General features: G+C 44.0%; 1 protein-coding gene across 2 annotated transcripts in view; it reads right to left on the bottom strand.

The window, feature by feature from the left end:
- Window positions 1-847: 847 nt before the first annotated feature.
- The window catches only part of LOC122771961 (nuclear receptor ROR-alpha A-like), a 46,774-nt gene continuing 31,983 nt past the window's right edge, over window positions 848-15,638 (bottom strand). For both annotated transcript variants that reach the window (XM_044029558.1, XM_044029559.1), the window contains 10 exons: window positions 7,296-7,381; window positions 6,343-6,484; window positions 5,517-5,791; window positions 5,250-5,436; window positions 4,278-4,399; window positions 4,010-4,142; window positions 3,684-3,791; window positions 3,482-3,592; window positions 3,270-3,382; window positions 848-2,717 (listed from right to left, as the gene is read on the bottom strand). In XM_044029558.1, the coding sequence (XP_043885493.1) occupies window positions 2,553-2,717; window positions 3,270-3,382; window positions 3,482-3,592; window positions 3,684-3,791; window positions 4,010-4,142; window positions 4,278-4,399; window positions 5,250-5,436; window positions 5,517-5,791; window positions 6,343-6,484; window positions 7,296-7,381 (1,442 nt within the window). In that variant the 3' untranslated portion in view covers window positions 848-2,552. The remainder of the gene's footprint in view (window positions 2,718-3,269; window positions 3,383-3,481; window positions 3,593-3,683; window positions 3,792-4,009; window positions 4,143-4,277; window positions 4,400-5,249; window positions 5,437-5,516; window positions 5,792-6,342; window positions 6,485-7,295; window positions 7,382-15,638) is intronic.

Below are 15,638 nucleotides of genomic sequence, written 5' to 3'. Positions count from 1 at the left end.
CTCATGTAGTTAAATATTGATTTGAAAAGGAAAGTGTGAAGCTTTTTTGCTCCATTTTAAACCAAATGCAATGGGAAATTCTGCATCCTGTTACTCGTGCAACCTCGGTTGCGTTTGCAAGTAAAGACATCCAAGTCGTGACTTTAGAGACAAATATAATCATTTTGTATGGTTTTATTTGAATAGGGTAATGTATTGATATGGGCTATTTTGAGCTCAATAGTAAACATGTAAATAAAATTAAATGGGTTTAATAGTTTGGTACCTAAGAGATCTCAAATGGCACAGATGGTGCCAAACTAGAGAACGCCTCGACGTCTCTTTACTAAAACCTCTGTAATTTGAGTCTGCTTCACTTCAGCAGCATCAGACTTTGCACAGCTCATGTCCACATGTTGTCACGTGACTTTTAAACTCCCACTGCATATTGTTAAAGGTGATATTCACTTTAAAATGCAATATTTTTTTAGGCAAGGGAAAAAAAACCCGCTTAATTTATGCTGGGTTCCATCTGCATTTCCTCTGATCTGATAATTTACATAGAGCTTGTAATTGCAGAGATATTGCCGAGAAAAAGTGGTTCATATCGCGCGTCGAGAAAGTCTCAAACCCCACCAACAATAAAGTTTAACAAGCACCACGCGCATATTAAAATATTAAAAACACACCAAAAACAAAAAAGTGCTGAACTAAATCTAAAAGAGAGCAGTGCATTTCAAATTATAAATTAGGATGCATATGGATGAATAGAGAAGAAGTTTCGCCCTCAGTAGCCTTCACCTGTGTAGGGAGGGAATGTGATCATGTGACAAGGTAGTTGCGCCAATAACACAAAGGACTCAAAGTCAATCTTGTTAGAATCTGCATTGTCATGCTATATTTTCCAAACTGTACACAATAAAGATAAAATACAACATTTACATTATTGCTTGACATTCAGTTATGGCTAAAGGTCAGTGTGCACGGTTATCCTCACGTGTGAAGGTGATTATATATGACGGCATGGAATTTGTACAGTGAACGACAGGAAGTCTCAGTTGTAGATTAAACCAGGAAATGCAGCGTCAGATTTGAGATTAAATTTGACATCAGGTTTTTTTTAGTTCTGAGATCACCTCAAAGTCTGCATCTTTCTTTGTTTTATTCAAACTTCAAATCAAAATCTGTATTTAATACAACTGCATTATGAATCTGCTGCTTGTTTGTCGTCAGATTCTGCCGTGGGGAAGTTTTAAAGTGACACAAATTCCAGTTTTCGGATGAAAAGAGTCTGTCAGTAACCTAACCTAGTAAACCTAACCCCAAACCAGAGGTAAACCAGATGCCAAATCATAAAATACCACAGATTACACCAAACCTGGTGCTGATATTATTTCTTTTTCTCTGTTGTCCTCAGTTACACCCTCATCTAAACTGAATCCTCACCACAAAAGCATCAAAATAAGCAATGAAAATTTGAAAATCACTATTAACTTGAATCATCTTTTCCTTTGTCTTAGATTTAGGACTTAGAGTCAACAACAAGCAAACAAACAGTAACAAAATGACACAGCTGAATAGATGCAGTTTGCATTGTAACCACTAGATGGTGCTGCAGGCTAATGGTGACAGTGCAGATGGGCGGTGGACTATGAATGAAATCATAGAACATATGGAGCAGTTCTTTTATTTATCACATCATGTAACATGTTTATTTTTCCGTTCTAGCAGATTCTTCTCTTCTCCTCCCAGGTCAGTGTTTCTAAAAACACGATCTAAGACGAAAATCAACTCCGGTTCACATTTACAACCATGTTGTTTTTGCCAGATTAAGAATAAAGAGATAAGTATGGTGTCTGTGATTCCTCATGAAAACGTACTCCTGCGAACAAACACAGCGGATCAAAGGTCAAACGATTAATCATAAATAGATCTGTACAACTACTCCCCCCCACCCACCCCCACACACACACACACACACACACACACACACACACACTGACCCTCAGGATTTGATATTAAAATGGTAGCAGACACATCACCATGAGACACAACTGCCTGACTTTCACTTATTTGCTTTATGGAAACTTCATGAAAAGAAGTGACTACAAAAATGTGTCTCAATAATAACAAACCAATGTTATCCAGCAGAATGTGGCGTTGGCTGCTTCCAGTTCAGACCTGCGGTTGTGTCTCGCACATAAGCGGGAATCCGTCCAGGACAAGTCACGTGTGAACGAATGTTACGATGCCATTTAATGATCGTGATCGCGAGAGGATGCGCTGAAGTCTAGAAAAAGCAGTCGTGCGGAAATGTAACTGTTAATCCTGAAAGGGCCATTAAAATATCCGAGCTGAATCCGATTCAGCTGCGTGACGTGTGTTAATGCAGGTGGAGACAAACCACCTGACTCCTCCCTGCGTCCAAACCCAGGGCCGTGTGACATGTCGCCATGTCTCCATCCTCCAAGCCTCAGCTGTCCGGGAAAAGTGCATGAGCACTTTGACTCTTTCGAGGCCTCTGCAGCTGATCCAACAGCTCGGTGCCGGTCAGTTCTGCGGTGAATCGCCGCTTAGTCGTCGACCTGCAGGGTCAGTTCGAGTTCTGCACCAAAGAGCTCTTTGTAAAGAGGAGGGAAGTGTGTCTGGACAACGTCCGGGTAGACGGACCTGAACGCAGACAGTTTCTCTGTGTGTCGACTGCACAGTGAACGCAACGCTGAGACTTTACACCTGAGCTGTGGAGACGACAAAGACAGGAAGTGACACACGAGTTACAGACTCTTGAGTGTTTCCACACAGCGTATTTGCATGTAATCAAATTCCGACATCAAAATACTGATAATGAATGAAATCTGCTCTATTTATCGTCATGGTGCGATTAAATGCAGCAACACGGTCGGTGTAGCGGTTAGCACTGTTGCCTTTGCAGAATGAAGACCTGGGTTTGTGACCCGGTCGGGACAAGAACCTTTCAGCATGGAGTTTGCATGTTCTCCAGGTTCTCTGGTTTCCTTGTCAGGTCCTCATGGCGACCAAAACCTGGTCCTATTGAGACAGAACCTCAGGAAGTGGTTACGTTAAGGGCTAAGGTTAGAATTGTGGTTCCTAAGAGGAATAACTGTACACACCTCCATGTTTTTCTGTCCTCGTGGGGACAGACCTATACTCTTGGGGACATTTTGAAGCCTGGTCTTAGAGTTAGGGTTAGAATTGGGTTTATGTTAGGGTTAGGCATTTACATGTGATGGTTCAGGTTAGGGTTAGGGGGCGAGGGAATGTGCATATACCTTGTTCAGAATGCCATCACCTCTGTGGTTCTTCTGCAGGACGTGCTGAAGAGCCAGCTGAGTTTTCTGCTGCAGCTTCTCCACCTGCAGCTTCTCCTGCAGCCACGACCGGTCTACACAGAGAGAGAGAGAGAAAGAGAGAGAGAGAGAGAGAGGTTTGACATGGCTGCAGATGGATTTGAGCAAACTGAAGTACATGCAAAGTGTCGTACCTGCAGAAAGCAGAACAAATGCAGAGAAGAGAGCCAGCTCGTCCTCCGTCAGGTGCAGCGAACACATGCTCTTAGCAAAGTCGAATACAGACGTGATCAAGTCGTCACAACCTGGGAAAACACACACACACACACACACGCTGAAGTTAAAGCTGCAGGAAGTAAAAATTAAATTGAACATTAACATAATCTACTCACTTACCAAGTGCTTTAAAAACGTCAGGGCCTGCAAACTTCCCATCGAAGTAAACGGTGTTGTTCTGCGAGTCGAATAAGCGACACATCCGCACAAAGACAACCTCCAGAGAGCCTGGCAGTGAAACACAAAGACACTCGCGATTAATGTCTGGGTTATAATGGTTATTTAATGACTCGCTGCTCACTATCAGATTCACTGGATGAATCAGTCATCACTAATTAAAGCACCTTTGATTTTGGTTGGAGTGAAATGATCTTTGACACATCGGAACAATATTTCAAAAGGGAATATTATATTTTCTAAAGCTGAGCCCTGACGGCTGCTCTCACCCGCTTTCAGCAGGACGATCTGGTCGTTCTGGCAGAGATCCATGAAGCCATCGATGTGTTTGGCAAACTCCACCACGTACTGGATAGCCTCGGTGATCTTCACGGCACAGAGCTGCCACATCACTTCCCGCGGCTGCACAGAAGAGAGACGGAAGAGACGCTCAGACACCGTACAGAGAGCACGGCGTTTGTTTTTAAATGTGCAGGTGCGACATCCGGTTTCACTCTGACTGACAAAAAAAACCCTGAAGGAGAGCAGTGAACGCACCTTGCTCGTGTAGCTCTCCACCTCGTCCTGCGGGAAGCTCTGCCAGCTCATGTGCTGCAGCTCCTCCCTCAGGAACTGACATGTCTCCAGGTGAGACTTCGAGATTATCTGGCACAGGTGATCTGAGATGGTGAACATTGGGAAGTGATGAAAAAGTAGAATTAACATGTGCGAGTCTGTATGAAGATTTGTGGCAAATTTAGAATACATTTGAGACTTATGTGACCTTTGACTACCAATATCAAATTGTAATCATTTCATTTGCTAATCTATGAGAAAGTTTGAAATGACTTCAGTCACGAGGTAAATTCATCTTTAACAACCAAGTTCAAGTGAACATTTCAACCAAAGTTCCTTCAGGTTCTTAAGATATGTTCACAAGCATAGGAATGGACGTACAAAGTGAAAACAACAACAACAACAACAACAACAACAACAACAAGGCCCCTGGTCTTTGGCTGTAACTGGCTCCTCAGTGCTGCTTGTTCCAGCATTAAGTGAGTACTAGTACGAGTACTAACTTTACGTCAACGAGACAAAAACAACACGACAAAAGGTACAAAAAAGCAAATAAAAATGGTTCTAGTTTTGGATCGGGATTTGGGGTGCGGCGGGCAATTAACATAAATGTGTTAAAAGATCAAAACATCTGTAGGGAGCAAGAAAGGACGATTTCACCCCAACGAACACCCACCATGTCCCACTTGGCTCTAATTAACAGGCAGCTAATTATCACACAGAGATTTAATGAGTCTCCAACCTCCTGCTATTATTAAACCACCTCCCTCTCTCACAGTTTACCACACATGCATTTAACATTAATGGCTTCAATACATGTCACAAACTGTACGTGAGGAGCTTTATTGAGGGATCCTCGATTGAGGGAAGGTCGCCGTTAACGGATGAGAAGAACTTATCGTCTCTTTTGACACCCAAACAATCTCAGTGTGTCGTGAAGCTGCTTCCTCTCACCCAGTTCGGCCATGGACACGGTGGGCGTCGTGTCTCTGTTGCTGAAGGAGCAGTATGGGAGGAAACCATTGCTGGACCCGTAGTCACACAGCGGCTCCAGTTTGATGCCATTTATATCTAGTCCCGATTGGTCTGGGGACGGCTGGATGGCAAGGAGGAATGGACCTCCTCCTCCTCCAGAGTCTTCCTGTTTGTGGAAGAGGTCGATCAATATTTATATATCTTAGTCGATTCATTTTAGGCTGTCGTCATGAAAGACTCACATACCTTAGAGGACACCGATCTCCCCTCGGGGGAGCTCTGCTCCATGTATCCGCCCAGCTCATCAGGAAACTCTGCGATGCTGTTGTTGGACGACAGGCCGTGGTGAGGGGACAGAGTCTCAGCGTCTCCTGGGCTCGGGCTGCTGACACTGGGGTGGGACAGGAGGAGGGGACCCTGCTGAAGCTGCTGCTGCTGCTGCTGCTGCTGGAGACGGTGTTTCTGAACCTCGGCATACAAACTGTCACGCTGCTTCTTGGACATGCGACCGAACTTCACCGCTGTGTTGAGAGACAGGAAGCAGGAAGACTGAGTTTGACAACACGAGACACAGATTGAAGTGTTGAGCCTTGTCTTTGTACTCTGCCCTCACGTCATCCATGTTTCTAAGAGATTTTGAACAGGGGGACGTTGTAGCTAGACGACATGAGGAAGACATTTCAACAATACAAAGAGAATTAGTTGGTAAAAACACTCACAGTTACATAATTAGAAGCCCGTCTGCGTCATGTTTGATGTTGTCAGAAACACTCGACACTGCCCTGCCCTTTAGTGAATGTGAAGGACGCATGTCACATACTCAGGTATTTCTTTCCTCTTTCATAAGTCAATAGACTGCGTTCGACATGAACTGACCCCTGCTTTAAAGGTTTTTTTTTGAGTCTCCACTGCACCAGGAGAGACAGGTGTGTGCGTTCACTGCCACCAGGTGATTTTATCCACTTAAAAAAAAAGTATGCTGATGGTCACAATGCTTTTTGTTTGTGCTGCAAACCGCTGAGCACCAGATGTTCCTGCAGGTGGGAGCGTGTGTCTTTTGTTCGTTTCTTACCGTCTCGGGACATGCCCACAGCCAGACACTTCTGCAGACGGCAGTGCTGGCAGCGGTTGCGGCTCGTTCGGTCGATCTGACAGTTTTTCTGGCGTGGACATGAGTAGGCGGCATTACTCTGCTGACTCCTTCTGAAGAAACCCTGCGACCAGATGGAAATGGGACGTGATGTGACGTGATGTTTGAACAGCAGAAACTTTATTTCCCACATCTCAGTTACAGTCTGTGACGCCACAGTTTAACTTAACCTCCTAACAGCACATTTAACAGGAAACACAGTTCCGCCATATCCCGTGCCTCAATCATCCCATCAGCCTCCTTCTCTCTCCTTCTCTCTCTCTCTCTCCTGCGTTTGCACAGAGATAAATCTCCATCAGCTGCTCATTGGCTGTGAAATGAGCCTCCAGCTGCCACAGAAGCAGCTGGACACAGCAGCTTGTCTGGGAAGCATCGAATTGGGATGAGGCTTCATGACTGAACATCAAACGTTTCCTCTCGCAACGTTAATGGGACGCAGACCACAGATGGACCGGAGACAGAAAAAGCAGGAACGAGAAGCTGCCAAAGTAGACTTGAGATCAAAGTGGTGACCATTATAAATAAGCCATTATTTCTATGTACATACAATAATAACGCCTCACCTACAAGGGTTGGGTTTGGTCTTCTGGTACAACAGAACATTTTTCACACAACAACACACAATCTTTTATTTTAACTATTTTAAACTATTTAAAAAAAATAATGTCACACTAAATGCCACCAATTATGAAACAAATAAACTACATCATAATGAGATTTTGAACAATACACAAATATTTTCAGAAAAAACGAATGTGGACAAAAGCAACTATAACAGTATGATAGTATTATAGTAAAACAGACAAAGGTAAAGCCTCGTCTCTGTGGAAACCTGACAGGAAGTGAGTCAAGATAGAGGAGAGAGCAGGGCTTACCTTACAGCCCTCGCAGGTGATCACCCCGTAGTGAATGCCCGAAGATTTGTCTCCACAGATTTTACATGGAATGATTTCAATCTGAGCTGCGGAGAGAAAAATAACAGTGAGTCAGTGACGCACAACAACAACAACAACAACAACAACATTATAACAACCTTCAGCAGCTGCAACACAGACTATCACGTGGTCGTGTGTCTCAGGGAGACGGCTGACGTGTTTGGCACAAAAAAAAAGTGTGTTACTGAAGCGGCTGTCAGTGATACAGACTACAGACTATGATTTCATCTTATAAGATGTCACACAGTTATAAAAGACATAAAAACACAAAAAGTACAATGTGTGTAGACTGGAAATCTTTTTTTTTTACGTGTGGCGAAAACCTAGCACGCATGGGGTTTGCATGTTCTCCCCGCGTGTGCGTGGGTTTTCTCCAGGTTCTCCAGTTTCCTCCCACTGTCCGAAAACATGCAGATGTGGGGATTAGACAAAATTGGACCCTCTAAATTGACCGTATGTGTGAGAGTGGATTGGTTGCTTGTCTCCATGTGGCCCTGTGATGGGACTGGCGACGTGTCCAGGGTGTACCTTGCCTTTCGCCCTATGTCAGCTAGGATTGGCACCAGCTATAAAGCGGTAGAAGATGAACGGATGGAAAACCCAACACATAAAACCTCTGCTTTTTTGTAGCATCATCACCATCATCATCATCACTGCCATCTGACACAGCTCCAACAGTTCCATCAGAGATCTTATTGTAGCAAATATTGATAATTCCATAATGCAAATAGTAAGGTCATGGGACTCTCTGGACTGCACCGTCACTCACTCTTTGAAGAAGCTGTGGTGTAGCCATGGTAACGGCAAGGCCACGACGAGGTGCTATCGCGACGCCCTGTTGTATGTTTTGAGTGGAGGCGAATAAACCCGGTTCAACCCGACAGGAACCAGGTTCATCGCTTGTGCTTTTTAACAGCTGCAGTTCAGCAGAGACAGAACTGCAGCTGCTTGTGTTTCAGTGTGCAAACACACACACACCCACACACACACACCCACACACACTCCCTCACTGACTGAGTGAGTGTATTTATACACACAGAGCGACAGCTCTGCTTGGAGCTGCTATATTTAGCCGAGGGAAGTTATGTAAGAGTGCAGCCCCGTCAACACACACACACACACACACACACACACACACACACACACACACAGACAGAAAACAAGGTAGTATGGAGTCTGAGTGAAGGAATGATTGTCAAAATGCTTTTCATTTACATACAGCACATAACAATCTATTTTAATTTGTATCTTGGTTAATTAGTTTTAATTTTTTGTGTACTGTATTTTTCAATGTTCATTGTTTTTACATTTACTTTACTCCATCTACCTACTCCACTCCTTGATGTGATCTTTTTCTCCCTTTGGTTTGTCTTATTTTTTCTATTCATACTGACATTTGATATCATTTTTGTTTATGCATTTGACTGCATCCAAGTTTGAGAACCTTTATTATCCCCTATGGGGGGCAATTAGTTTCACAGCCAGTAGAAGACAACAAACACAACCATATTCAAAAGTCTAATCGCGGCAGGGACAAAATAAATCTTTTAGTCTGTTCGTCCTGCATCTCTGCAGCAGATATCTGCATCTGGAAAGGAAGCTACATGAACTCTTCGTGTGCAGTGGGTGGTCGGGATCTGCCAGGATCAGTCAGCCTGTCATCAAGCACAGGTACCAGGTATTTATAAGATTTCACAACGTCAACATTTTCACCTGACACAGGTAAGGTGACTGCACACTGTCTTTCTCTGAAATCAATAATAATCTCTGAATAATCTCTCTCACCGAATCACGCTGCTTTAGCACGATGCAATATTTGAACCGTTCGATAAGAAATCTTTGTTGACCACTGATGTTTTTGGTTGTCGTAACAAAATGACAAACTTTCGGCTACTTTCAGTTGATTGTGACACTGCGGCAGGTCAGAGGGCGTCTGCTGAGGACGTGGACTTTGATGTCTCCTAAAGGAATGTGGCCACGTTTCCCCAGAACCTGAACGCATTTATACCTCTTTGGAAATAATGGAGGAAAATACTAACGTAAGTTTTCACAACGTTAGACCAAAAACTATTGTAAAGATGAGTATTCTTTAAGTTCTTTATTGAGGTATACTTTAATTGTTTCATCTAAAGCCTCAGATGTCTCTGCACTTTCTTGGATGTGTTTAATCTACAGTCCACAGTGTTGAATCTATCTTTAATCAAAGTTGCACTTCCGATGAAAACAGATTGAGATTCTGCAGTGGCCATCGTGATTTTGACAACATTTTCTTTTTTTGTCCACGTTGTCGTCCTCCAGCTCAGACTGACCTTTGGTGTGATGAGTCAGATGTGACAACATATCACCTTCCCTTTTCCCCTCTTCTGCTCAGCGAGTCTTTACATCAGCAAATCCAGGAGGAAATTGTTCTAATGACTCATCAGCTGTCAGAGCAGCAGCCGTCAGACGCTCGCACAAAGCTTTCATGTTTCATCTGTCTGCGGCACAAACATTCGGCAAGTGTGTGCAACGAGGCTGCTGAGTATCAGAGGAGTGTTGGACCAGTGTATGACACTCCCTCAGAGATTTCTCCCGGCTGTCATCTCCACTTCTCCCTCAGATAAAACAGTGCTTATTCTCTTTCTTCTTCGTCAGCATGTTTTCATCAAACTAAGAGTCAAATGTGACGGTTGGCTTTTTCGCTGCGGATCCACTTCCTGCCTCTTTTTTTTTTTTAGGGTCTTGGAAGTATCTTGGGAAATGTATTATCGCCTTCAGACCGACCAATGCTGACTCAGGTGACATCACTAGAGGACATTTACCGGGACATCTCATAGCGCCTGCTAGAGACAGAATGTTGTAGCCTATGGCTAGGGCTCGGGGGGGTGGAAAAAATGGGTCCATAAGTGTTAGGAAAGGACACACAGGTCCAATTAGCCTGTGGTGGCTGTGTCTTGGCAAAAGTACACAACTGATGACATGTCTCTAATGTCTGCTGCTGGTGGTTATCTTGACATCGACAACTGGCAGGCTATCTTTGATGCACTGTCAAACGCATTCAAGTTATATTCACCATCTAGTGCTTTTAGGCATTATATATTGAGTTATTTTGCTCACTTGGTTTAAAATAACTAAAAATAATCATGGTTAATGTTTGCAAACTTCACGTACTTAGAGGAATACATTACCGATTTGCATTTAGCTTTGTATTACGAGAATAGGGGTAGTATTTTTGAACAATTCTGCTTCCCAACCTCAGTTTCCCCCTGAGTTGAGAAATATCTTCATTCTTTTTTTTGTTACGTGGCCACCAGTGACACTTGGTCCGAGGCTTCAAACTGCAACGCCTATTCTGCACTTTTTAGACCCACTCTTAGGGGTCTAAAATAATGTGAACAGTGCCCACTATCTTTGCTAAGTTACGCTAACAGGATCAAGTGTCACTGGTGGGCAGGTAACAAAGAAAAGAATGAAGATATCTCACGACTCAGGAGAAACTGAGGTTGGGAAGCACAATTTTTCAAAATTGTTCAAAAATATTACCCCTATTCTAGTAAAACAAAGCTAAATGCAAATCGGTGAAGTACTCCTTTAAGGTAGTTGTTGGTTCATCATTGTGATTGTTTTCTTCAATCCGTTCTTTCCTTAAAAGAAGAAAGACCTAATGTGCACTCTTTGGATTGTGGGTGGCTGAAGACTCATTTCCAACTAAGTAAGTGTCCACAAAAACCATTATTCTGTGATTTGACTGTCACCATAACAAACTCAAAGTCACAGGATACAAAAACTTAATCTGTTACTGACTACAGTTAAAACAGGCTACACGAAGCGAAATATAATGGTGAAGATTGTAAATTTGGACTTAATAATTAAGAGTAAAGCTGAGATTAAAATGTAAACATGGAGTTCACGATACAGGAGGTGTATGTATGTGAGCTGCAGCGTCCTCTGCAAACGAGAGGACGAAATGTCTTCGCCGTGGGCCGAGCCATTAGATCCATCCTCTGCCTCAGACGTTGCTATCAGTCTATGTTCTTTAATCTCCTTGGCGAGCCTCCAGATAATCTCACTGTAGATGTAATAACGGCGGCCATATGGCGGCACACACGGACCGAAAACACCCTCATTCAGAGCCCGTTAACAGATGAAGTGGCAGCTTGTTCCTCAGCCACAGTTGGTGGTTCAGCTCGTCACCTCTCCAGCAGGTTGCCACAGTAAACTCCAAACTGTTTACAATGCCCAAATATTCCCCACAGGCACAATATCCTCATGATCAATAGAGTAATGCTGCTTTCTGTGTGTGAATACAGTCACAAATTGTTATTCCTCTGGACCAGTACACAGTGCACCCCCACCTTGTGCCCAACTGTATGTTGTGAGAGAAAATTCTAACCTTTAGCCAACTTTAAGTTAAATTACTCACATATTATAAGATACACAAGCTAGGCGCCGTTCGAGGTTCCCTCCCTAGATACCAAAGTGTTTAGTGTTCATTGCAGATAGCTGCACTCGACACGCTGACTCGGGAAGGAGCACGTGGCAGAAATGTAGCGTGTTATGAAACACCTCCGAGAAGGTCCACATGTTGTTTCTCAGCACACTGGAAATGGTGTCTTCACACTAAATGTGAAGCCATATTCTAACTCTATGTCACATTTCTCATGCGTCTGCTGTCACTGGATAATTCATTCATGTTACCCAGGTTAACTACAGGTTAGTGAAATAAACAGGTAGTACAACTTCCTAACAAGAAGTTTGAAACCTTTGTGCAACCAAAGCAAACAACAATCTAGCTAGCACAGCAAACAACAATCTAGCTAGGACAGCAAACAACAATCTAGCTAGCACAGCAAACAACAATCTAGCTAGCACAGCAAACAACAATATAGCTAGCAAAGCAAACAATAAGCTAGTGGTAGAGCGGTTCGCTTAAAAAAGTCTGTCCCGTTCAGTACGCATGTCACACGTACGTGTCACTCGGTTCATATGACGTCATAAACATTTCTCAGTGTGCATTTGGACTTTCTGAGCATCTCACAGGACCACAGGTGGAACTAGGCTAAGGATCCCTTCAATAGGTCTTTGTTATTTGGTTGCTTTTTCATAGCTTGCTATTGTATTTAGCTGGGTTCTTTGACCTTTTACTTGTTGTTGCTATCTTGTCTGCTAAGTTAAGGATGAAGTTGTTGTTGTTGTTGCTGTTTTGACTGAGTTTCTATTATATATTCTTAGCCATCACCATCCCCAGGTGTGAACTTTCAATGACTACAGGTGTTTGGGACACATGGACGGATGTAAATTTAGTATAAATGGGCGTACGCCTTGTGCCAGTCACCCAGTGAGGGCCTGAGTTTGTTTCCTTCTCCTGTGTGGAAGCATTTTGGAGACGTTACCCCGGTGTGACAATTGACAGCACAAGGAGGAGGGAGTCGGGTAAGGAAAGGGCAACTTCGACTCACCACAGCATTTAAACAGCCACTCAGCGAGAAGTCAGACAGGGCAAGAGCCAAAACTAAAGCTATGGGGGTGTTTATCCTTCAGTCTGTTCAGCTTCTCCTGTTAGTCTGTCTGTTTTTCAGGGACAAGAAAACCTGTTCTTTTCAGACTTGACAGAACAGACAGTTTATTTTCTCACCGAGAAGGCAAACAGTTCTTATTTCTAGTGTGTAAAAAAAAAATAACCAAAACCAAAAATCGTGACCCCAAAACTGTGATGTGAAACAAACCATGGTTTTTGTTAACCACTCCACCCCTATCGTTTGCTTGTTCTTAAGTATTGTATTGACTTTGCAACACAAAAATGAATTGTGCAGCATTCAGTGTGAATGCACCATGAATCTTATCCTCTTTGCAGTGAAGGAGCCGTTTGAAGCTGTGGCTGCGGCTCTGAGATCCTTCGGCCTCCACCGTCACAAACTAAAATATTACTCTTCAGAGCCTCCGATGAACACTTGAACCACCAGTTTTCCCCGTGGAGGCAGATGCTCGTGTGCAGATACCACCGTACACTGTGTAACTGTAACAGCAGTGCGAAAGTGAAGGCTAATGAGCTGGAAGTATTTTATGAGAAGCCACCGCTGTTTACACACAAACGCTACAGCTTGGGCAAAACAAGTCCCTGATGTATAAATTATCTGACACACACACACACACAAAAAAAAAACAGTACGTTTTTCAGAGACTGGATCAAAGGAGGAGGAGGAGGAGGACGAGGGCGGTGAAGAAGTAACTGTGCCATAAAAATATGTTAAGGTTTACTGTGGAAATACAAACTCCCCACAATCCTCCCAAACTTCTGTGTCATTTCTGAAATTGAGCTCAGCTGTGATTTTAGTTTCTGCTCCTCTACTGCATTATGGACACCACAGTTCCCAGGTTATCATTTACTTTCTTTAATTAGGTCCTTTTCCAGTGTGTAAACCGTCAGAATTTATATGTATATCAGGAGCAGGGACAGCTCTACAGAGGCCACCATTTTGGAACACCATGCCCACGACGAACAAACTAAACATCGTTTGAGATTTGATGCTCACTGAAGGCGACATCGATCCTCCTACACACTTGAAAGGGAACGATGAGGTGAGCTCTGACACGCAGCTTCACCACAACAGGTTGTTAAATGTTACACAGTGTGTGTGCTGTGATGTGTGAGGCATCGACATTGGCAGGAGAACAGCAGGCATCCTGCTCTCCCCAACCCTCAGCTCTTAATCCTGGACTGACCACCCTGTCTCTTCCTGCTCGGGGTCAGGACCTCCGCCTTCTCCCCCCAACCAAACTGCACCTCCTTCTGTCTGCACTTTGTTTCTCTGTCATTACTTCATCGCTGCCGCTTGGTTTCAAGAGCGACGGCCACAAACAGAAACGTACATCGAGAGCCCGAGCAGATGTGGCGCTTATTTATTTATTTGCTTATGTAAGGTACAGGCGCTCATGTGTTGTAGTTGTTGATGTAGACGTGATGTCACTGGCAGGACATCAAACCAACCCCTCCCCCACCCCCCAGCCTCCAACACATACTTCCACCCCCCACCCCGCCCCATAGAGAACTGTTAGATAATCTCCAGGCTGTTGTAATCCTGAAGCATAGGCGGCTCAGTAAATGATTAATGCAATGTTTTCTCACGGAATCGGAATGAATCAGCTTAACACATGTACACACACACACACAGTGTGTCTTTAAGACATGAAGCCATGCAGACAAATGTGTGTAAACTCACTAATATACACACACTCATGTCACTTCTTCTTCTTCTTCTTCTTCTTCTTTGTCTTTCGTCTTCTCCCTTTAAGGGTCGCCACATCGGATCATCTGCCTCCATCTTGCTCCATCCCTCCTGTCCTCCTTCACAACATCCATGAACCTTCTCTGTGGTCTTCCCCGTTTCCTCTTGCCCGGCAGATCCATCTTCAACATCCTTTGTCCAATATAGTCACTATCCATCCTCTCCACGTGACCAAACCATCTCAGCTTTGCCTCTCTTACTTTATTTTCCAAAACAAATGTGCTCTTTCTAATCTGTTGCATCCCGGTCAAAGCTCAGCATCTGGGTACTGGTTTGGTACAGTCTGGTACGGTTTGGAACGGTAAAGCCCTGGGTCAGGCTTGCGTTTCAACTGAGAACAGCACCTTCACTTGGTAGGCGGGGTGTGCTCTGTGCCCGATGGCCGTTGTCAGCAAGATACATAAAGCGACGTTGTGCCGACGACAAGCGACGACATTGAACGCAACACAACAGGCAACAACAGAGGACATTTCTGCTGGTGTGTGGCCGTTTGTCTCAACACGACGTAAATATGAAAATAGACTGCGGGTGTTGAAGACGCACCAGCCTCAGGGGAGTGAGGCCTTTCTGTCGCTTAATCAGCTGACTCTCATGGGTCTAGCTCCACCCATACAACACCGTATCATTACTCTGGTACCCCAAGGGAAGGATGCCGAAAAAATGGAAAGGTTGGGGCCGGTTATTTTGGTACTATTCCTAATGGCAATGCAAAAAAAATGCGTACTGTACTGTATCGGAAAAACACGCCATTAGACGGTGCCACTGTCGCCAAGCCATACATCACAGCAGGCCTCACGACTGTCTTGCAGACCTTCCCTTTCACATTTGCTGATTTCCTTCTGTCACACATCACCCCACCCCTCATCTCCACCGACGCCACCCTGGCTGCACTCTCTTCTTCACTTGTCCTGTGCACTGTCCATTGCTTTGGATGGTTGACCCCAGGTATTTAAACTCATCCACTGTCAAACACTCACTCATGAGAGGTTATTTTTTTAACTGAGTAAACACATTTGGG

Source organism: Solea senegalensis, linkage group LG7, assembly GCF_019176455.1.
Source record: "Solea senegalensis isolate Sse05_10M linkage group LG7, IFAPA_SoseM_1, whole genome shotgun sequence".
Lineage (NCBI taxonomy): Eukaryota > Metazoa > Chordata > Actinopteri > Pleuronectiformes > Soleidae > Solea > Solea senegalensis.
The sequence above is the reverse complement of the archived record's forward strand: the minus strand, read 5'-3'. Positions and strand labels throughout refer to the sequence as shown.